Below are 21,859 nucleotides of genomic sequence, written 5' to 3' on the forward strand. Positions count from 1 at the left end.
GCTATGGTTTAAGGCCCATCTGTTGGAGGCCTGTCACTATCTTACTACACATCAATGGGTTGCTACTACGCTGGCTTCTACTTTTTCGTAGCACTTTATATTGATGCGTATAGCATTTTACTGATGAGAGTTTGGCACTTACAGAATAACACACTTTTAAGTGAGTATTTTATATAGGGGAAGTTGAAATAGGCAAATAGTATTCTAGTAGGTACCCAGAGTCAAATAGTGGCAGAATCAGGAGAATGATTTGGAGGTGATTTCACATTAAAAACAAAAGTATAACTGAAAAATTTGAACTTCTGGTATGTTGTTTTTCATCAATGTGATTAATATTTGTTGAAAACGTATAGGAATTTTAAGTATCTGGGGTTTATAGCAGATAGAAACAAAGTGAAATAACATTATAACAATGGCGGACAGGACAGAAAACCATGCTATATAATAAGATATAAGGCATTTGTGCTTCGAGAAATACTAGTTGACGGAATCTACTTCCAAATCCATATGAAAATGGAGTTTTATTGAAAACCAGTCTTAGTAAAACTGTGTTTTCATAGAAAATAAATGTCAAGAACTCATAAACATTTTTTAATCTACAACTGTGCTTTACCAAAATATTCTACCATTTACGATGAATTAAAATTTTGGGAAAACACTTTTCAGAGCAATATTGAGAACCAAATGTGTGCACAGGGATGGGGAGAGGAACCGCTTATCTTGTGCTGTTTATTCATTGCCTTGAACTAAAAGCTCCACACAATCTACTGATGGTCTTTGGGGCCTAATATAGGAGCTGATATGCTGCCTTATTTGGGTCACTACTTGAAGCTGCTGATGATAAAACAAAAAGCTTTCAGATAAGAGATTTAATTTCAGAATGTAAAACCCTAACATTAAAAATTTAATTATGGTATACAATTTGGCATCTCATTAGGCATGATCTAAAATTTGTAATAATTTGGCTAAATAAGAGGCTTTCCAAAATACTGTTTGTAATAGTTTCTACACATAACATGATAATTTACCAGGAACTAGAATTAGAATACTTCACTAATTTACAAATGACTATTTAATATGTTGAATAGTGCTTGCTTCTTAGCTCTTGACTGATGGGTAGAATTACTCTTTAACTATTTGTAATCTGTATTTTGTGCTTGGCATTCTAGTTCATATTTCCTAGTTTTTACCATTACATGGGATAAAGGTATTTATTTCTAATAAGTTAATCTGGGACAACCAATTTCTATTTTGAGGAAACATTAGCATTTTTGTTATTAACACAGTTCAGAACATATTATTTATCTCGTATCGGGATAGTAATTGTGATCTTTTCCTAAGTATATTATGACTGGAAAGAATCAGTGATGCCACAGATTCTTTATATGTTACTGATTATCATTATGTTTTTGTCACAATTAAACAAAGGTCTCTTTTGAAGAGCTCTAAAATATATGAGTTAGAATACAGATCTATTCCATGGAATAGGTCAACTCAACTCAATTTATTAATGAGCAAGCTGTACGCTTTTCAAAAGGAGTGCTAACATTTTCTGTGACTACCTTTGTTTATATTATCTGCCAAACTTTTACAAAGTTGAGCAAATCTTATTTATGAACCTCACCTGCACAAAATTAGAGAGGAGTAAATATTAATTACATACAGCCATTGGTTAGACCTGAGATGATATCCTACCCTTAGGACAAAAGTGGGCAGGATGCATGGAGGTGCACCAAGAGTCGCAGAGGGAGATTTTCCAATCTGGGATCTTTCAGTAAACTAATGCTGTCCATTACATATTTTAGATGTCGTCTTTTCAGTCTACTCTACCTAAAGTGCACTACCATCTAAGAAGATAAGCAGTGAAAACCTTTGTGAAGACTGAATTCTAAGGAAATAATCACAACTAATGGTTTATTAAGCTGAAAATGTGATTTTGGGGGGAGTCAGATATTAAGTTTGATTAGTTTACTACAATTGTAAGAAAATGCTTAAGTCATTTGAATAATGAGCATCATCCACATCATAAATTCTGTACAACGATGCTTTTATGAAATGGAGCCACTTGTTTTTTCATGTTTTATTGTAATATACTTGGCATTTATGTATTACTGTGTATGCATTTCTTTTTAAATGTGTAAGTCTTATGTAAATGGATATAAATATGATTTTTTTAAAAAATAAAATATATGGTTCATGGAGTCTTGAGTGCAAACATTTGACAATTCCAAGTACTGTTTGTATTTACCATTCCACCATTTTTACAGTTTTTGAATTGTAACAAATTGATATGTTTCCTGGAAGCATGTTTCATGCTTCCACATGTTTCTCCTTCAAGTCTGTCAGTCCTTAAAGCTGAAAACCTGCCTCTGATCATGTAAAAAAGAATGATTTAACCTGGAACTGGAGCCAAAAATAGACCTTTAAAGGAAATCAGGGATGTCCTATATCTTTAGAAATAGCACTGTGATGGCTCGATCTCCTTTTCAATACAAAACAAAGCCAAACTGTTTACAAGAGTCAAAAGCAATTATTTAAAAAAATTTATAAAGAAAAAAAAAGATCTCTTCTTATTACCTGTGGACCAAGAAAAACAAACAAACAAACAAACTTTACTAAGAACCACATGTTCACCCAAATACCTTGAACCTCCAGCCAGCACTGTTCAGTGAATGTCAACCACTGCAGAGTCTGAGGTCATTTCCACTGGAAAAAACAAAACCCCAGAAACCTTTCCCTTTTGTCAATGTGATAGGGCATTAGCCAGACTCATGTCTAACGTTATATGCTTTTAGCCGAGAAGGCCTTGTTGCGACTTCCCTGAAGTCAGTCTTATCAGAGGAAATAAAGACAGAATGATTAACATATATAGTGTATAAAAGTATAGAAGAATAATCTCTTACCTGTGGCTTTATTTGGTGGTGTTACTGTTGTTTATTCTTTGTTTATATGGGAGATTTCAAAGTAAAATCTATTTAAGAATACCATTTATCTAACTGCTGATTTTCTGCTGCTTGATCTTATTAACAGCAAGACCTGTCATTAGTAATTCCTTTTTTGTATTTAATTTGCTATGTTTGCACGTACATTACATTTGTTTTGATGTCGATTTTTGTTTAACAGATTCACTCAAAAGGTAATGGTAACAGAAACCCTCTCCATTGTCAATAAACAAAAATACTTCCAGTTCTCTGTTTAAGCTTTATTTTCTAGTCACATATAGTTTAAAATTTTACTTAAACTATAATGAAAATCATTCTTGTTAGTGATCAATCTTTTATCTTCAAAAGTGAGTCTGCCACAAGAGGGAGCACTAAACTTGCTTATGAAAGTGATTTAAAATTTTCTAAAAATGTTGCCTGATTAGAAACAATGGGAAAGAGCTTTTTAAGTTCGTCTGAATATGGGGATCTTGACTTACAGAAATGAAATATAATATAGAAACTATGGTATCATAATAATACAAACTAGATTTGTATCTACTGTTCTGCACAACTTAATTGCATAAACAGTTTTTCCCCTTTAAGAGATCACCTAATAAGAGATATTAACCATTTAAAATAGACTCTAACATACAGGGATATAAAAGATCCAGTTACTTGTCTCAAAAACCATAAAATATTCTTCAATGTATAATATCATTTTGCCAGATTCCAAAACCCATTTAATGGATTAAGCTTAGAACCTTGGTTTTCTTCCTTTTAACTATCTATCAACATTATGAATTTTCATATTTTTAATAATCAGAGCCTTTACAAATATAAGTTTCTATAAATAAAACTGCTTTTTAAATGTAAAGCAGTTCTCATTTGTATATACTTAGTACATTTTCACAGGCAAAATAGCTCAATTAATTGGCACTTTTCTATAGATTTTAAAAGAAAATATTTACATTTTAATTTTAATACCTTACAGTAAAAAAATTCTATGCAACTACCAAAAGATCATGCAAAATTTATTTCAGCAAATTACATTTTTTAGTAACATTATATTGTTATTTTTAAAGGAATTTAATTCAAAATATTTTAAGGACTATTGAGTGAAAGTACCTTATGGTAAGTATTAAAATAGAAAATTCCTTTTTTTTTCTTCCAAAATTTAAGCAATCTGATGACTGTATCTTTCTTGTCCCACATTCAGTCTTGTGAGAGGAACAGTACTTTCTCTGACCCTGCAAAGGAGATCACTTTCCTTAACCAGATGCAAGAAAACACCACTTACCCGGTCTTGTGCACTGTTTTCCAATCCCACTCAACAGGAAAATAACCCAAGCCTGCTTGCTGAAATGTCTCTCAGATTGATTACCACGAAAAGTGTGCACGAGGATCAAAGATGTAATCGTTAACACAATTCTTGTATATGCCTGGGTTTATACCTTGCAGATGAACTATGATACACATTCGGCTAAAGAATTTGCCGTTTCAAATTAACTGAATTTTATATGAAAAAATAAGGTAATACATCTTAATGCTAAGACATTAAAAAGTGTAAGATTACAGTTGTGATAAGATAAAATGTACTCAAGAGAAGAGACAGTTTAAGGAACCCAACAGCTTCAAATTATAAGTTGAATATCTATCTAATTAGTTGAACTCAGTCTACTAAAATAAAGGGAACAGTTAGATGAATGTATTTTTTCAGGTGTAACAATCAAAAAGCCAATTTTAGCAAATAACAATTTACTTTGAGAAGCCATTTATTTTATAGGCTACAGTCCAAAAAATCCTATCATTTTCAGAATGTCTTTATACAAGTTGTAAGCAATTTTTATGAAACAAACAATAAGCTCTTACCTATTATCTCTCATATATATTTCGTGATATGTTACCAGACTATATGTTAAGACAGTTGCTCTTAAAAATAATGTTCCTGATGGACTGAAAGACTGAGGAGTACTTTAAGAACCGTCAAAGACTCAGTGGGTATGGTATTTGTTGAGTTTAAATGTATTCTTTGATAACTGATCTCATGTAGAACCCTAAGTAAACCAAATATGTAACTATCTATATCTACCTACTCTGGTTAATTGGCACATTATCATAAGCTTATTAACAAAGACTAATTTTCAGTTATTTTTTTAATGCTCAATAGTTTTACAGAAGTTTAAATGGAAAGATGTGCTTTGGATGTGACAATAGTTTTTTAGTGAGTTATTTAAAAATTAGAGATTTCACATAAAATCTGGATTTTTGGTTTCTCTTAAAACTCCTCCTGGTTTTTAGCTAATGTAAAAACTTGTACATTTCTTCCTGAAGAGCTTTCCTTGCCAGTTTCCCCATTTCTACACATTTCCTTGTTTCCAAAAGAAGCTGGAATCATTAAGAAGTATACAGTCAACTAAGAACCTGAGAGAGGAGGAGGGGCTCCAAAGAGCCCTCATCTCCATGACAAAGAGACTGGATTAATTGACCTCTATGCCCTCTGCCAGCCTGTGATTTCCCTTGACTAAGTAACAAAGGATTGAAGAGAGCTGTACCTTGGTTGGTACCCAGCCTTCCCTCAGGAAATGTGTGACTAGACAGATTCTCCTACCTAGAAAATCATGTCTAGATGATTACCTAAAACTTCCCATTTCATCCATTTCATTTAAAATAACCATGCATGTGGGCATCTCAAGAATATTAGAAAATATTCAGAATTTCTATAAGAAAATTATAATTGTTTTCTGACTTCACTTGAGTTTTAGGTCTTGGGTCAAAGCTGCAGAGTCCTAGTTTCAGGAAGTGGCTCGATATTAGTGTCACTTTCAATTAAAATGTTTTTTTGGGGGGTACAATTTTTATAAATCGTATGTCAGATATATTTTTCTTAAATCGAAGTTCTGGAAAATCTATAATGAGCAATGTTACAGGTAACCAGTAACAGTGCTAATTGGGCTAATCAAACAGAAGGCCTTTTACTGGACTGCACGTACATTGTTTTTAGACCAAGCTCTACAATTTACATTTCAGTTTGCATGTAATTTCTATTTAAATATTTATTTCTGGGAAATAATTCCAAAAACTAACTCCAATTAGAAAAGTGACAAAAAAAAGAAAAAAAAAGTCACAATGCCTGCTTCAGCATTTCTTCTATGTGCCCAAAAATGCTGGGGTCTTCAATTGTAGGAGATACCTGGAAAGAAAATTAGAGCCAGATGAAGGTGCTTCATTGAACCCCTTCCATTCTATACAATTAAACAATTATATGCAATCTTGTATTCCCCATTATCTTATCATACTCATATGGAAAGTTTCAAAACAGGGAACTTTGAACTCAATATTTTAAAATGTATCTATAGTAAAATAAACTGGTCAGTTAGCAAAACTATTGGTCCTAGATGGTACTTTCTTTTATGGGCCTTTCAATAAGCGTCTATAGAAAGAATTTTTTTTTTTTGGCATTTGCGCATACAACCACTCCTTACTGTTGCATCACTTTTTATTAGATCTTGATGATTAAAAATACGTATATTTGTGCATGTATAATGTGCACAAAAATTAAAAGAATGCATATGCTTGAATCAGCCTAAATTACCTAAAATAATTTTCACTCAAAACAGGAAAAATAATGAGCATATATATCAATTAGAATTTTCAAAATATCTATAGCCAGCCTCTCACTCACTATTAGTCACTAATGATGGCAATGAAGGAAAATTTATCCTTAATTTAGTAAGACTGAGTTTCCACAAGTTTGAATTTGACATATTTACTAACAGTAAAATATTTTCACATACTGGTTATTATAATCAAAAGTATATGGTCTTAATTAATCTGTGTTTCTCTACAAAACCCTCATTCCTACAGAGATAATGGCTATGCAATTTCCCCCGTAATATTAAAAAAGAAGTACTGTTATGTGTTTTTTAGGGACATAATTCATGCTTGAGAACCATTTAAAAATCTTAGTTGACACCAAAGAAGTGGGGGAAAACATTTCAAAACCAAGCACTCAACATCCTTGATAATTTACCTTATATGGCTTGCCATTGACAAGGGCAGACAGAGCTGAGCGGGGAATTTTGCCAGATCTGGTTTTGGGTAACTGTTTCACAAACACCGCTTTTCGAAAAGCAGCCACCGGGCCAATGCTCTGTCTAACATGTTTCACAATTTCTTCTAAGACTTGTTCCTCTGTTGTACTTATATCTAGGGAGAAAGTTCAGATGGTAAGCTCTGGATTAACTTTAATCATTCAGGGCCCCAGCAGTCGGGGAGGAGAAAAACCTCTCACCTTTTTTCAGCACGCAGAGTGCTAACGGGACGTGACCTTTCAAAGGGTCTTCCTTGCCAACAACAGCGCAGTCGGCCACAGTGCCATGGGAAAGGACAGACTGTAATTTAAAAAAAGCATTCATTTAGAATATCTATACACATATATATGCAGTATTTATCATTTCAACTGGGGAAAATAGTACACGTCAGATAACTTAAAAACCCATAGCTACCTCTGTGAAAATTACTACCAATTCACCATTCACATCACTATTATTGAGGTGATTGGTTAGGATTGGTAGTCACTCAGTAAAGGCTGACTAAGCAATTAAGACAAACTGCTTAGCTTACCTGGAAAGTAAGGGAATGATTTCTTCATCTCAATTGTTTATTAATGAAGTCTGGGAAACTATGCAGTGATACCACTTGGGAACAAATTGCAACGAGCCTCGGAAAACAGATGGCCTCATGGTGTTTTGGCTTCAGTGCTGGCTACCATGAGGACACCTTCCAGAGGAACCCAAGGCAGCCCCATCAATAAACAGTGAATTGGGGTTAACCCTGGGGGTCCAGTGGTTAAAACTCTGCACTTCCACTGCAGGGGCCACGGGTGTGATCCCTGGTTGGGGAACTAAGGCATGGCACGGCCAATAAGTAAATAAAATAAAATTTTAAAAAATAAACGGTGATTTTATTTCCACCTCTGTTACTGAGCAATGAACAGAGCACACTTCTCTTCCTGAGTGACCACCCATCCAGAGAGGATTTTCCAAGATGTGGAGAAAAGGCTGGACGTGGAGTGAAGCCCTGACATCAGATAATCACCACTGTTGACCAACCATTTTCATATTGTTCACCCTAAGCTCTAAATGCCTTAAAGAGCAAAGCAAATTTCTATCTGGAATCACAAGAACTCAGAGAATAGAGTAACCACATGAAATACAGAAGCTTAGGATTAAAAAAAAAAAATTCTGCTGTGATGGGACTTTTAAAAATAAATGTTCAAAAAGTTCTTTTCTGGGAGATTAATATATATTTCAGTTACTCCAAACCCCTATGGCTGGAGAAAACAGTGAGCAAACTTGTAACCAAGGGCTAGATTGGCAGTCCTCATTCTTTCCTCCATGCATTCATTCAACAAACATCTACTAATACCTCCTATCCTCCAACCTCCTATATCGCAGTAGGCTTGGTGGTGAGCAAAAATAAGCTGGGTACTGTCTCACGGTGCTTACAGTCCAGTAGCGAAGGGTGATATTAATAAATAATCATGAATATTTAATTACTATGAATGTCTAGATGTAAAGTGGTACAATCTTTGGGGAAATAACTTGGATTTTTAAATGAGAGATAGAGCCAAAGCAACCAACGTGGCAGAAGAATATGGCTCTCAGAGAAACCTGCCCTTAGGAAGTGACTCAGGATGAGCTCAGGTCTAAAGGGTCTGTATGCAAGGACCCTTGCATACAGGGGCGGGGCAAAAGCCCTGTGGAAGCACCGGGCTTGTACCATTCAAATCTAAAAGGGACCAGTGTGGCTGGAAAGCAGAGAGCAAAAGTGAGAATGGTGTAAGAGGAAATGAAGCTACAGAGATAGAAAAGGGCTGTGAATGCGAAGGGCTTCCAACTATTTTAGTAGCATTGGAAGGTAATAAAGCACTTTCAGGAGGTAAGGAGGCGATGCAAGATCAGAATGGATTTTTTAACAGATCTTATTTTTTCAGAATAGTTTTAGATTCACAGCAAAATGGAGCAGCAGAAAGTACGTTGTTCCCATATACCTCCTGCTCCCATTTACACACAGCCTCCGCACCATCAAAATCCCTCACCAGAGCAGTAGAGTTACAACTGCTGAACCAACACTGACACATCACTATCACCCCACTCCACAGTTTATGTCAGACATCACTCTTGGTGTTGTACATTCTATGGGTTTTACGGCACGTATCCATGATTATAGTATCTTACAGAGTAGATTCACTGCCCTAAAAATCCACTGTGTTCTGCCTATTCATCCCTCACCTTCCAATAACTCCTGGCAACCACTGATCTTTTTTACTGTCTCCAGAGTTCTTTCCAGAATGTTAATATAGTTGGAATCGTACATATCTAGCCTTTACAGATTGGCTACTTTCACTTCAGAGTGGATTTTGAAAAACAAAAACTTACTTTGGTTCATTGTGACGAATAAATAGAAGATTGTTGAAGGTGGGTGTCATAGTTTACCCAGGGAAACACCCAGAGAGGCTACAATAGTAGACTAAGGTTATAGTAGTGGGTATAAAAGGATTCCAGAGTTTTCAGAGGTAAAATGGACAAAATTTGATGATAAATGGGATATGAAGTAAGAAGTCAAAGGGGTTAAAGATGATTTTGTGGTTTTTGGCTTGAGTAGCTGTTTGGATAGTGGTGTCATTTTCTAAGCCAGAAAATGCTGGTGAGGGCTAGGCTTGGGAGGAAAAATCATGTATTAAGTCTTGGAGATATTCCATTTGAAGTACCTTTCAGACATCCGAGTCAAGGCAATTGGATCTGAGGAGAATCTTAATCTGAAAATGTGTATCTGAATGCCATTAATGTATAAATGATAATGAAAGCTATGCACATGGATGAGATTATTTGGGGAGAAAGCAGTGAGAGAAAAAGGTAAAAGCCTTAAAGAACTCTTAACATCTAAGGACCGTATGAAAAAGGAAAAGCTGACAAACTGGACTATTAAGGTACAGTCAGAGAGGGAAGAGAAAAACCAACAAAATCCGAGACATGCCACTAAAAATCCCAAACTTTCTATGGAAAAAAAAAATTAATCCAAGCTGAAAATGAGCTTTCTCTTCTCTGAACTCCTAGAAGACTCAGTGAACTGCTAGAATGTTTGGTACAAACCCAGTGGACTATCTCACACTGCCCCTAATTAAGCATGCAAATCAACAGTGCCCCGTAAACTATTGTTAGCATCAGCCTTGAAGTATTCAGTTGTGAGGGCTGCCATCAACATAGCTTTTGACTCCTACAGTGCTCAGGATGGTATGCGATAAATAAATGATTTTTGTACTATATGTTTTATTAACTTCATTGCTGAGATGAAGGTGTCTACGCCCTCTTTCCTTTAGTTGGTTCCTGACTCAAAAGCTTCTGCAAAACACATACTACACAGACCATACAATACCACCTGCTCTCACTGCTTCAGTGTGAACTCTCAAAATGTTTCCCATTTGTTAAGGTCTTATTTTCTTTTCAGTCTGTATGTTGAGAGTAGAGACACATTTTATTGTCAGAGCTTTGTTTGGGCAGTTAGTCTTGACGGTCACCAGCCCGTGGAAGAGAATACCTTCTCTATAGCAGGTAGGACACAGACTTGGTAGGTTCAATCCTTTAAATCCGATTTAGTATTCCCTTAATGAGTAGAGACAAATACTTTTACCTGGCTAGCCAGAGTTTTAATGGTCAAAATCCCACTTATTAAAGTGTTCACTGGTGCTTCTATACCTGAGTTTTTGAAGTTTTACAGTTTAAATCACTGTTAAAAAAAAAAAATCATACATCCAGATATTTTGCACATAACCAGTATGACTATAATTTTAACTAAATTGAACAACAAAACTTCTAGTCTGCCATTATTTCACCTTGCTATTTTAACTTCCATCCTTGGTCTCAGTGTTTTTAGAAGTGGATGGGAAAACGCTGACTGGTTTTCTATAAGGGCAGAGAGTATTTTAAAATCAGAAGTAATATATAACACAATTCCTTGTAATATCAAAGTTTCCCATTTTTTGCCAACCGAAGATATGATTCTTAAAAATCTGTGAGAAACATGTCATTCTCCAGAATTCCGTGCCATCTGTAAATGAAGTTCATTATAGTGGATAAAACATTATATTATTCTATCAGTGTTAAAAAGATGCCACAAAGGAAGAGAGGCAGCTTTCTGTGTTGGCTCCACAAACAGTATTTGCATGCCAAATAATGATTTCAACAACTGAATTGTGAAAAGGGAAAGCATCAAAATATGTCTTGGCAACATATTGGGACAGAAGCCCACCAAATGTCCTATGGGGGAAAAAAATCAAAAGCCACATTCATATATTCCCTCCATATAAAATTCATGAAGTATCTGTGGTTAACTGGCATTCAAGTACCCAAAAAACTGACACAACTTAAAAGGTAATTGTTTCACCCAAAGTGAGCATATAAATGTTATGGTAACAGTCCTGGCAAGTAACTGTCATTCTTGGTTTCTGCAGTACTGCCATTTTTGTGTAAATTTTATTTGATTTAAATGGCTTTATGGTTTTAGTGGGCTAAATTACACAGGTTTCTTAATTATGTTTTAAGTATTTTAATTTTAGAAAAAATTAGTTTAAATCAAGCACCCTCGTAAAATACAAGGAGCCACTCTGCAGTGGGAGATTGTCTTTGCGATGGGAAGAGGAGGAATATTGTTTTACCTCCTCTGACAATGGAGTCATCTAGGAAACTGCCAGATTCCACATCTTCATCAATATTCATATCAGTGCCCAGGAAAATATTCAGCAATTTTACAACTATTTACATCCAGTAGTCATTTAATGTTGGGTAGAAATGAAATTGCATGGCATCTTTGTTGAATGTGCACTTTATGGAAATATATTCAATCTTGAAGAAATTATTCCTAAAATAGTGAACAAAATAGCTAACTTGAAAAACAAACAGTGATGCATTGGTCAGAATAACCTTCGAAAGGGCAAATTGTATGCGAACACTGCCCTAGGCTTTAAATGCAGTATTTTAACACCAGATTTCCAAGTTTCCAAGGATACTCTTAGGATTATTTGACAAACTAAATCTTAAACTAAATCTTAATCTACGAGTGAAAGAATGAAATCAGGGAGCCCAATTTGTTCCCTGGAGATGTCTCTGCATGAAAAGATCTGCCCACAACAGTGAAAGAGAACTAAGCAGAAGGACCACATTGACTCCGAGTAATTTGAGCTCGCATGACCTGAACTAGCAGATTTAGGACATGTTCTTCTTAAGAATACCTTGAACTTCCACCTAAGTGTTCCAACTGTCCAGCTAGATGGTAGGCTTTCAAAGAGTAATCAGCTCTTCAAATAGATTTGGTTATTACTTGATATTTATAGAAGGCCCTCACATGCATTGGGATATGCAAGGATAATGTCCTCTTAAATTTCTAAAAGCCATTGTAGGACTCTATTTTCTTATGTCGAGAACAGAAAAGAACATAGCGTTTCCTGAAATGTTTGTGATGTAGTCATTTTAGTAGAATTTCTGTTTGATTTAGTCTTATGTAAGGTGATAAATTTGTCAAATGTTACTTTGGGAAACTGAAAGAGCTCAGATATTTTCACTGTATGTAAATAGACATTCAGTCTCTTTTTATTTTCTATAAATAATACTCCCAATGGATTTAAGACCCTCAAGTCCTATTTCAAAAAATTAAAGTGGAATCCAGCATTCATTATTAAGAATCCCAGAAAAGCATTTAAATATAAAATAAGGTTTGGGCACTTTAGTAAAAGCTGTCATCAATATGAACATTTCATGTACATATTATCAATTTGTTAAGCAACTTTGCTAGGAGCTGGGAAAAAGCTGGTAAAAATGTTGGTTTTCAACCCTCTAATAGATTCTAACATGGAGAAGACAACCCAGAATTGAGATATTAATTTCCTTATTAGACATAAATATACAATAAAGAATTAATCATTTAATTCATATAAAGGGAGACATTCACTTCAAGAAGGCTTAAGGCTGAGAGGTGTCCTGTTACGTGCTATGAGCACTCTAAGACCCAGGGACAAAACTCCTGTTAGATGTCATGGATTCTGGCACAGTTTTTTCAGTTTTGCTGTTTTAACTGCCTATCTTCTGCCTGCCTCACTCTGCTGTTACATATAGTGAGAAGCATGTCAGTAGAAACATTAAAGCACAATATATATTTGAATAGGTTGACACTCTTCATTCTAAAAATAAAAGAGAGAACTAAGAATTTTGACTGATAATAAGAGCTATGCACATGTAATCTCTGTATTTTGATTAGCTGAGTCTGCCAGAAATGGACGTAATTTCCTATAAGCAAGAAATTAAAAGTTCCTGAAGCCAGAACCACCTTTTGTCAACACACCAAAATACATGAAGCATAAATTTCCATTTCAGGTTATCACAAAATTCACAGTTAGTTAAAAACAATATTATAACAGCAGATTAAAGTCACATGTTCCAAAATATTTTATAAAATTATTTCCTTTTACTCAAATAATATCACATTGACTGTCACTAAGAAAGAAAAGCCTACATGACAAGAAGTGTTAAGTTTGGGCTGAAGTTAAGTACAACCTTTTGAGAAAGTGACCATTTTTTTAATTGGAGAAAGGGGAACTATGATTCTGCATACTCTCATCCTACTGCATTATCAGTCATACTGCTTTAAGCATTTTCTTTCATTTAAACTGCAGTTTGCCCCATTCCATTAGAAAACTATTCTGGGTTTGGTTCTGGAAAAGATGGAGTAAGTACATTCCATCTTATCACTTCCACTAATTGCGATGGAATACGTTGGGCTAAAATTCATACCAGAAGACTCTATCAGAACTTGAGAGACAACCTGATGGTGAGTCCCTTGTTTTTTGTTTGTTTAGAAGGTTTTGGTTTTCATTGTTATGGTTTGTTGGTTTGTTGATTTTGCCTCCTATATATTCTGGCCTGGGTTCTACATCAGTCAAAAATGTGGAACTGTCAATAAGTACAGACAGAAAAAGCCCTAAGAAATGCCTGCTGTGTCCACCTAGAGGTCCAGGAAAAGCAGCAGAGGAGCTGGGAAACAGAATCATTTTGATTTTATCCTCCCTACTCCAGATGGACACCAATGAAGAAGCAGTGCCCCTCTTCCTTCCTACAGAGCTGTAACCACCTTGTTGACTCTTCACACCTTTCACCAGGTGAATACAGCCAAAAAGCTGTGTCCTCTCCCTTCTCCACTATCACTGTGCAGCAGATCCTGGGGATGGAGCGCTGGGGACTCCCCCATCTTACACCAAGAGAGCCAGGAAAGATTCAGTACCACTTGTCCTCCCCACCAGCAGCCATCCAGTTCCTGAGAGTTGATCCCTGTTGACTAGCTCTGCCCTATACCAGGCAAGTGCTAGCAAAGAGACAGAGTCCCTTCCTCACCCCAGGGACGCTGTGTAGGTAGACCCTGCAGGACTGAACCCCAGCAGGAGTACGGGGAGGCTGAAGCCCTGACTTTATACCGAGAAGAGCAGTAAGAGGGAGCCCTGGGAATCAAAAAGTGAAGAGTAGATCGCGGAGAGAAAGGAGCTAGAAAAAAGGATATTTTAAATCTGAGTATGATGTCCTGAGCCTACTCTAAAGTTGTATATGCATGAATCCAACCAGAATCAGCACAGCACAGATTTTGAGCACTTAACTTGAGTTTCAGATTGGCTTCTGGGAGAAAGACACAGTGAGATGGACTAGAATGGCACTGTAAAGGCTTTGAAAACAAAATTGACACTGGAACCACAATCCACAGAAAGTGGGTAAGGACATGTGGTATGATCTTAAATGGCTTGACCATCTGCTAAAATAAACAATCACAAGAACAAAAATCCAGATGATTTTAAAAGGATCCAAAATCTCATAAATAGTCAAAATATAAAACGTAAAATTACTGGACATGAAAAGAATTAGGAAGACCTAAACACTTCTTTAAAAAAGATAATCAACAAATGCCAAACCCCAATCCAAATATTACAAATATCAGATAAAGATTTTAATGTAGCTATTATATCTGTAGGGGAATAAAACTTTCTAGATTTCTTCATTGGTCCTATAAAAAACCCTAGCCTCCTGAGACTCTTCAAATACCTTGAGAATTTGATCTACAGCTGTTTGTTTAGTTAATTGCTCTGATATGAAAGGATAATAAAATTTTCTAATTTCCCTGGGTGGGCAAAATGCTTACATCCTAGACTAGATCCCTAGGTTAAACTCATAAGGTGCTGGGGAGACTGGCTCACTATCTTCCTTGGTATTTACATGTCAAAAAGATGAAGGCTTAGAAGTTGGAAACATTTCTAGGTTGTAAAAGTTGAGACACACAGGGCTATCTGCCTCCTGGAGAGATGTTATGTACATATCAAAGAGCTGGAGTTTGGATTCAGGCTATTATGTGCCCAAGGAGACCTCTTTAGGAGGGGGAAAGATAGCTGCCTCCTTCCTCTTTATAAGCAGAGAAAAATAATTTTCCTTATTTCTCATCTATGGTGTGGCTGGCTACTTATGTAGGGAGATTTCCCATCGGCTCTTGTTGGGTCACCTAGGGATAAGACCGGGAGTAAGAAAGCAATGACACACTTATTATTAAGAAATCTGTCTTTGACAAAGAATGCCTCATTTGCACGTTTAGGATAAAATTAACAAAGATAAATATTAAAAACTCCACAGTAACTGTGGCCCAAAAAGTATGGGCAAGCACCCTTGGAATGAATGGAGAAGTTCTCAGCAAAGAAATAGAAGCTACAAAAAAAGAACCAAATGACTTAAAAGAAGGGAGAAAATGTAACATGAGGGAATTAAAAAAGAGAAAAGGCAAGACGGAAACCAATAATAAACTTGGAGACATAAATATAAATATATCAATACTTAAGTTAAATGTTAATGGTCTTGAAAACACCAGTTAAAAGATAGAAATTGTAAAATTGGATTAAAATAAGAACAAGACCCAACTATATGTTATCTACAGAAAGGCCACAGGAGACGTAATGATCTAGATATATTAAAAAGGAAAGGATGGAAAAAGATAAATGATACAAACACTATTAAAAACATGATTACCACACAAAGCCAACTTCTGATCAACAAAAATTACTATAAATTTTTTTAAAAATCAATATATTAAAACAATAATACATTGCAACTAAGTGAGGTATATCCCAAGCAATGCAAGGCTGGTTCAACAGTTGAAAATTAATTACTGTGATTCACCATATTAACAGGCTTAAAAAGAAAACCCACACAATCATATCAATAGAAGCAGAAAAAGCATGTGACAAAATGTAACATTCTTTCAAGATAAAAAAAAAAAAGATAGAAAAAACCCCAGCAAATTAGTAATAGAAGGAAACTTCCTCATTTGATAAAGGCCATCTACAGAAACATCTACAGGTAGCATCATTCTTAACGGTAAGATATTGAATGATTTTACCCTAAGATCAGGAACAAGACGAGGGTAACTGCTCTCATCACTCTTACTCAACATCATAGTGGAGGTTCTAACCAGTTCAAAAAGGCAAGAGAAAGAAATAAAAGACATTCAGATTGGAAAGAAAGCAATAAAACTATCTCTATTCACAGACAGCATGATTGTCCACACAGGAAATCCCAAGAAATACACACACACACATACACACAACTCTTAGAACTAATAAATGAATTTAACAAGATCATAAGATACATATCAGTTCATAAAAGTCAATAGCAGTTCTATATCCACTAGCAATGAAAATTTGGAAACCAAAATTTAAAAAAATTTCTATTTACAATAGTTCAGAAAACTAAATACTTAGGTATAAATTAAGAAAACATGTTCAGAAATTGGGTCATTTGTAGAGACGTGGATGAATCTAGAGACTGTCATACAGAGTGAAGTAAGTCAGAAAGAGAAAAACAAATATTGTATATTAACGCATCTATGTGGAACCTAGAAAAATGGTACAGATGAACCGGTTTGCAGGGCAGAAATAGAGACAGAGATGTAGAGAACAAACGTATGGACACCAAGGGGGGAAAGCGGCTGGTGGGGGGGTGGTGGTGGTGAAGTGATGAACTGGGAGATTGGGACTGACATATATACACTAATATGTATAAAATGGATAACTAATAAGAACCTGCTGTATAAAAAAATAAATTAAAAAAAAGAAAATATGTTCAGAATCTGCATACTAAAAAGTATAAAATGTCAGTGAAGCATATCAAAAAATACCTAAATAAATGGAAAGACGTACAAAGTTCATGAATTGGACAATTCAGTATAGTCCAGATACCAATTTTTCTCAACTCGATCTACAGATTTCACACAATCCCAATCAGAATCCATGCAGGATTTATTTTAACTATAGAAAAGCTCATTCTAAAATATATATGGAAAAGTAAAGGAACAGAATATCCACAATGATTTTTGAAAAGTGGAGCGATTTTGAAACTAGTGGACACTATTCAACTCTAAGACATTCTATAAAGTATCAAGACAGAATAGTATTGGTGAAAAGATAAACACACAGATCAATAAAACAAGAGATACTCTAGAAATAGACCCACTCAAATACTGTCAGCTAATTTTTTACAAAGGTGCAAAGGCAATTCAATGGAGAAAGTCCAGTCTTTGCAACAAATAACATATGGAAGAATTGGCATCCACATTAAAAAAAAAATCCTCAACCTATATCTTGCACTATATACAAAAAAACCCCTCAAAATGTAAATGTAAAGTGATATAAAATGTAAAACAATAAAACTAAATGTAAAACTATAAAATTTTAGGTGAAAACAAAGAAGAAAGTATGACCTTGGGTTAGGAAAGAGTTCTTTGATAAATATTATCATCTATAAAAGAAAAAAATGGTGCATTAGACTTCATCAATATGAAACACACCTTTGCTCTATTAAGAGCACTTTTAAGAGAATAAAAAGACCAGTCACAGACAGGAAAAAAATACACATTTGCAAACTGCATATCAAACAAAGGACTTGTATTCAGAATACCTTAAAAACTCTCAAAACTGAACAATAAGAAAAACAACCCAATTTTTAAAAAGATGGGCAGAAGATTTTAATGCCAAAGAAGATACATGAATGGCAAATAAACACAAGAAAAGGTTTCCAACATTTTAGTCATTACAGACAATCAAATTAAAAGCACAATGAGATACCTTTACACATCTATTAGGATGATTTAAATAAAGAATAATGGCAATTCTGAGTACTAATGAAGATGGGAAGAAACAGGAGCCCTCAGACACTATGGGTGGGAATATAAAATGGCACAGACGCTCTAGAGAAAAGTTTGGCAGTTTCTTATAAGCCTAAACATACACTTAACATGTAAACCAGCAAACTCACTACAGGCGTTTATCCTAGAGAAATGAAAACTAATTTTTGCACAAAAACCTGAACTTGAATGTATATGGCAGCATTATTTATAACTGCCTCAAACTAGAAGCACTTAAATTATCCTCTAATGGGTAAAGGAAACATAAATGGGTTAGTACACCCACACAGTGGAATACCGCACGGCAACATAAAAGGACAAATAATCGACATACACACAACTTGAATGGATCTCAAATGCACTTTTCTAAATGAAATAGCCCAGTCTCCAAAGGTTACATACTGTATTACTCCATTTATATGAGATTCTAGAGAATGCAAAAACATAGGAACAACAACAAAAAAAAATTAGTCGTTCCCAGGGGTTAGGGGTGGGGAGGGTCAGAATAAAAAGGTGACATTATGGGGAAATTCTTTGGCAGTGTTGAAATTTTTCTGTATCCTGGTTCTTGGTGATGGCTACAAGAATCTATACAATAAGTAAAAAACTCATAGTATTATACAATAAAAAGGAGGATTTTACTCTATTTTAAGGTAAAAAAAATTGAAAACATTTTAAAATACTCTTCTGGGGACTTTGTGTAATTTACATTGGAAGAAAATTCTCCGGATTTAAGAGTACAATAAAATGTTTAAATCACACACCCAGTAAAGACTATATGTAAACCTGGTTATCAACAGGCGCAAATCAAGAAGCTAGAAGCAATCAAGTAGCAAGGATCAAGAAGCAAATGTATATAGACTCTCCCATAAATTACAAATATATGTAAGTGCTTAAAATTCCTCTCTACCACTCAGGCAGGAATCAGGGGAATTTGGAGAACAGGAAAATCCACAGGAGAGAAAGTGAGGTGAGAGAAATACCAGAGCGACCAACCGAGTCTATGCTTCAAAGGAAGGGTCTGGAAATTTTCCAAGTGGAATGACATAACCTCAACATTGACTTCAGCTCAGTTCTGTCCCTAAACACTACCTGGAATAAAAGACCAATAGTCATCAATACCTCTTCAATGGCACCTGCAGAAATCCTGTGACCTGCAACATTTATCACGTCATCAACTCGAGACATAACATATATGTAACCTTCTTCATCCATGTAACCAGCATCCATGGTGTCATAGTATCCCTGAAAATAAAAATAAATAATGTCTGATTAGCATGTAGTATTAGGTAATGTAATCATTTTTAAGCTTGGTAAAATATAAAATGTGATAGAAATAGGTTTACTATATTCATTTGAATTTTTTTCATAACTAGCCTATGGAATTAAATTACTTTTGATTTTGAAAGCCTACTAGAATCTCTCTGCTCCCCTAACAGCCAGGAATAAAAGTGTTCTTATATATGTTCACGTTAAGTGTTTGAACTGAGAGTTGTAAAGCTTATGAACCCAATTTCTTCCTTTTAATGGAGAAGTAATAGCTCAATATTTCCAGTATACTTTCGTATTGCAAAGTAGTTCTTTGATAGATTTCTTCTTTAATTGTGTTAATTCTTAAAAGCATTAAAGCTCTCTATGAATAATTACAAAATAGACTACTAGTTTGTTAACATAGATTTGGATTGCACTGGAGCTTCAGTGAAATATAGTTAAATAGTAAGTATAAAATTTAATTTTTAATCAACTCAAGAGTAGCAGTACATCTTCACTGGTCCAGATATCACAATAGAATGTAAAATCAAGAAGAATAAGAAGTAGAAAGAAAGAAATATTACTTCCCCTAATGCTTCTGAGTTACATTAATACCTGTGTTACAAGCATGGGCTTCAGGACAAATCCAGGTGAGTCACTATTTGTGTTTCTAAATCTTCCTAAGACTCAATATGTTCATCTACTAAATAGGGTAATGGACCATACCTTACAAGGCTGTGAGAAGCATGCATGAGATGGGGCATATAAAGAGGGCAGACCCTGGCACATCATGAGCCCTGAATGATTGGCAGCTCTTACTGCAATTACTATCAGAGAGTAAAGTTAAGACATGGGCTCTGGAGCCAGAATATATGGGTCCAAATGTCAGCTCTGTTACTTCTAAACTGTGGGCAAGTTATAGAACCCTTCTGTGCTGTTATTAAGTCCTTAGAGGAAAGGGTTGAGGTCAGGGTAACAAGACAGAGTATAGATTCACTACATATAGTTTAATCATAAACTATGGTTTATGGGGCTTTGAAGGAGCTTTCAGTGTTAAAGGTGGTCATGTTGAAAACCACATGCACATATTATGAGCCATTGTCAGGTTGTAATTAATCACATCAGTACTCTGATGATTTGACTGTGGCCCATCAGGCAGATAGATTGGGCTGATTGGAGTCAACTCTACTGACAAATCTTCTCTGCCACAGTCCCTGGGGGCACGTTTAATCTTGGCTACTGAGGTCATTTAACCCTGAGATGTCTTTCTAAAGGAAGCTATTTTAATTCTTGTCATTTTTCTAGTTGATTAGGTTAGCTGTCCTTCACTCACAAATAATAAAGATAGAATGCTAAATAGACTCACCTTTTTTAAAAATGAAATTCTAATCATTCATTCTTTTTTACCCAGTGTATAATGAGGACCAGGTATATCTCTCAGGGAAAGAAACAGAAGCGAAGAAACAGCAGAAAGATGATAGTGGGACCCTTTCGCGTATTATCAATTATGTGCTGTTATAAACACAAACCACAGAGTAATAGGTAAATGATAAAACAGAACACAGAAAGATACTTTTTGTTATCCAGAGCACTGGAGGTTAGGCGATGAGAACACAGTCTCTACCCTGTATCTGTATTATAAAATAAAGAACTCAGAGGACACTCAGGAAAGAATGTCAGTAATAGTTAAAGGGATTTTTAAAAATACAACTTCTGGCAAGCAGAACAAATTTTGCTCACATAACCAGCGGAAAGGAGGTAAAGAGGTTCTAATGACAGTGTCCAGTTCTGATCAGATGTTCTCAGTCTGTGCAGAGGGATCCAATGTGAGAAATCATACAGAAAGTCCCCAGAAGTTTTAATTTAACAAAACCTTTCTTGATATGAAAGGCTGTTAAATTTCAGAAAAAGCTGCTAAGAGAAATGGATAAATTTCTATGCCCAGAGATTGATAAAAACTATTAAAATGACTTATTTAGACATTTGAGGTTTGGGCATTCTTATCCCTGAGATCTGGAAACTGGTCCAAATAACCTTTAAAAGTTGCTTTGTGATCCATGATTCTAAAAGCCAGCCGCTCAACTTAATAGGCAAGAACTAGAGAGAAGTGTGTAAGATGATTAAAAAAAAAGGTACAATAAAGTTCTTACAGGAAATTTTTCAAAGTATAAATGCTTGAATGCCTCCTGATTCTTCCAGAGTCCTGAAAAAGCTCCAGGTGGTAATGGCAACCTTATATAAAAACAGAGCAGTGAGAATTATGATGAAAGTGGTAATAAAGACAGATTGATTACAACTAACAGTTTTTCACTGTGATGGACAATTACAATTCAAATCCCACATTGAATTGTAAACCCTAAATCCACTGGACAGATCATGTCTAACTGAGGCTGAAGTGGTTGACCATGACATAGCAAAGTCACGAA

The 21,859-nt window shown here is 35.2% G+C and overlaps 2 protein-coding genes across 18 annotated transcripts in view; one reads left to right on the forward strand and one right to left on the reverse strand.

Annotated features, from left to right (window-relative positions):
• PPFIA2 (PTPRF interacting protein alpha 2) overlaps positions 1-3,861 on the forward strand; it is a 466,902-nt gene extending 463,041 nt beyond the window's left edge. For all 12 annotated transcript variants that reach the window (XM_082418868.1, XM_082418877.1, XM_082418875.1 and 9 more), the window contains one exon: positions 1,806-3,861. Coding sequence is in view for 3 of the 12 variants with exons in the window: in XM_082418877.1 (XP_082275003.1) it covers positions 1,806-1,834 (29 nt within the window). In the remaining 9 variants the exon portion in view is untranslated. The remainder of the gene's footprint in view (positions 1-1,805) is intronic.
• An 817-nt stretch (positions 3,862-4,678) lies between these two features.
• The window catches only part of ACSS3 (acyl-CoA synthetase short chain family member 3), a 148,239-nt gene continuing 131,058 nt past the window's right edge, over positions 4,679-21,859 (reverse strand). For 5 of the 6 annotated variants that reach the window (XM_082418964.1, XM_082418961.1, XM_082418962.1 and 2 more), the window contains 5 exons: positions 21,584-21,665; positions 19,305-19,427; positions 7,216-7,315; positions 6,955-7,130; positions 4,679-6,114 (listed from right to left, as the gene is read on the reverse strand). In XM_082418964.1, the coding sequence (XP_082275090.1) occupies positions 6,046-6,114; positions 6,955-7,130; positions 7,216-7,315; positions 19,305-19,427; positions 21,584-21,665 (550 nt within the window). In that variant the 3' untranslated portion in view covers positions 4,679-6,045. Of the gene's footprint in view, positions 6,115-6,954; positions 7,131-7,215; positions 7,316-19,304; positions 19,428-21,583; positions 21,666-21,859 lie in introns of those variants that run through there. The other variant, XM_082418966.1, reaches the window with a different exon arrangement.

The sequence above is a fragment of the Balaenoptera physalus genome, assembly GCF_965194825.1.
Source record: "Balaenoptera physalus genome assembly, chromosome: 13".
NCBI lineage: Eukaryota > Metazoa > Chordata > Mammalia > Artiodactyla > Balaenopteridae > Balaenoptera > Balaenoptera physalus.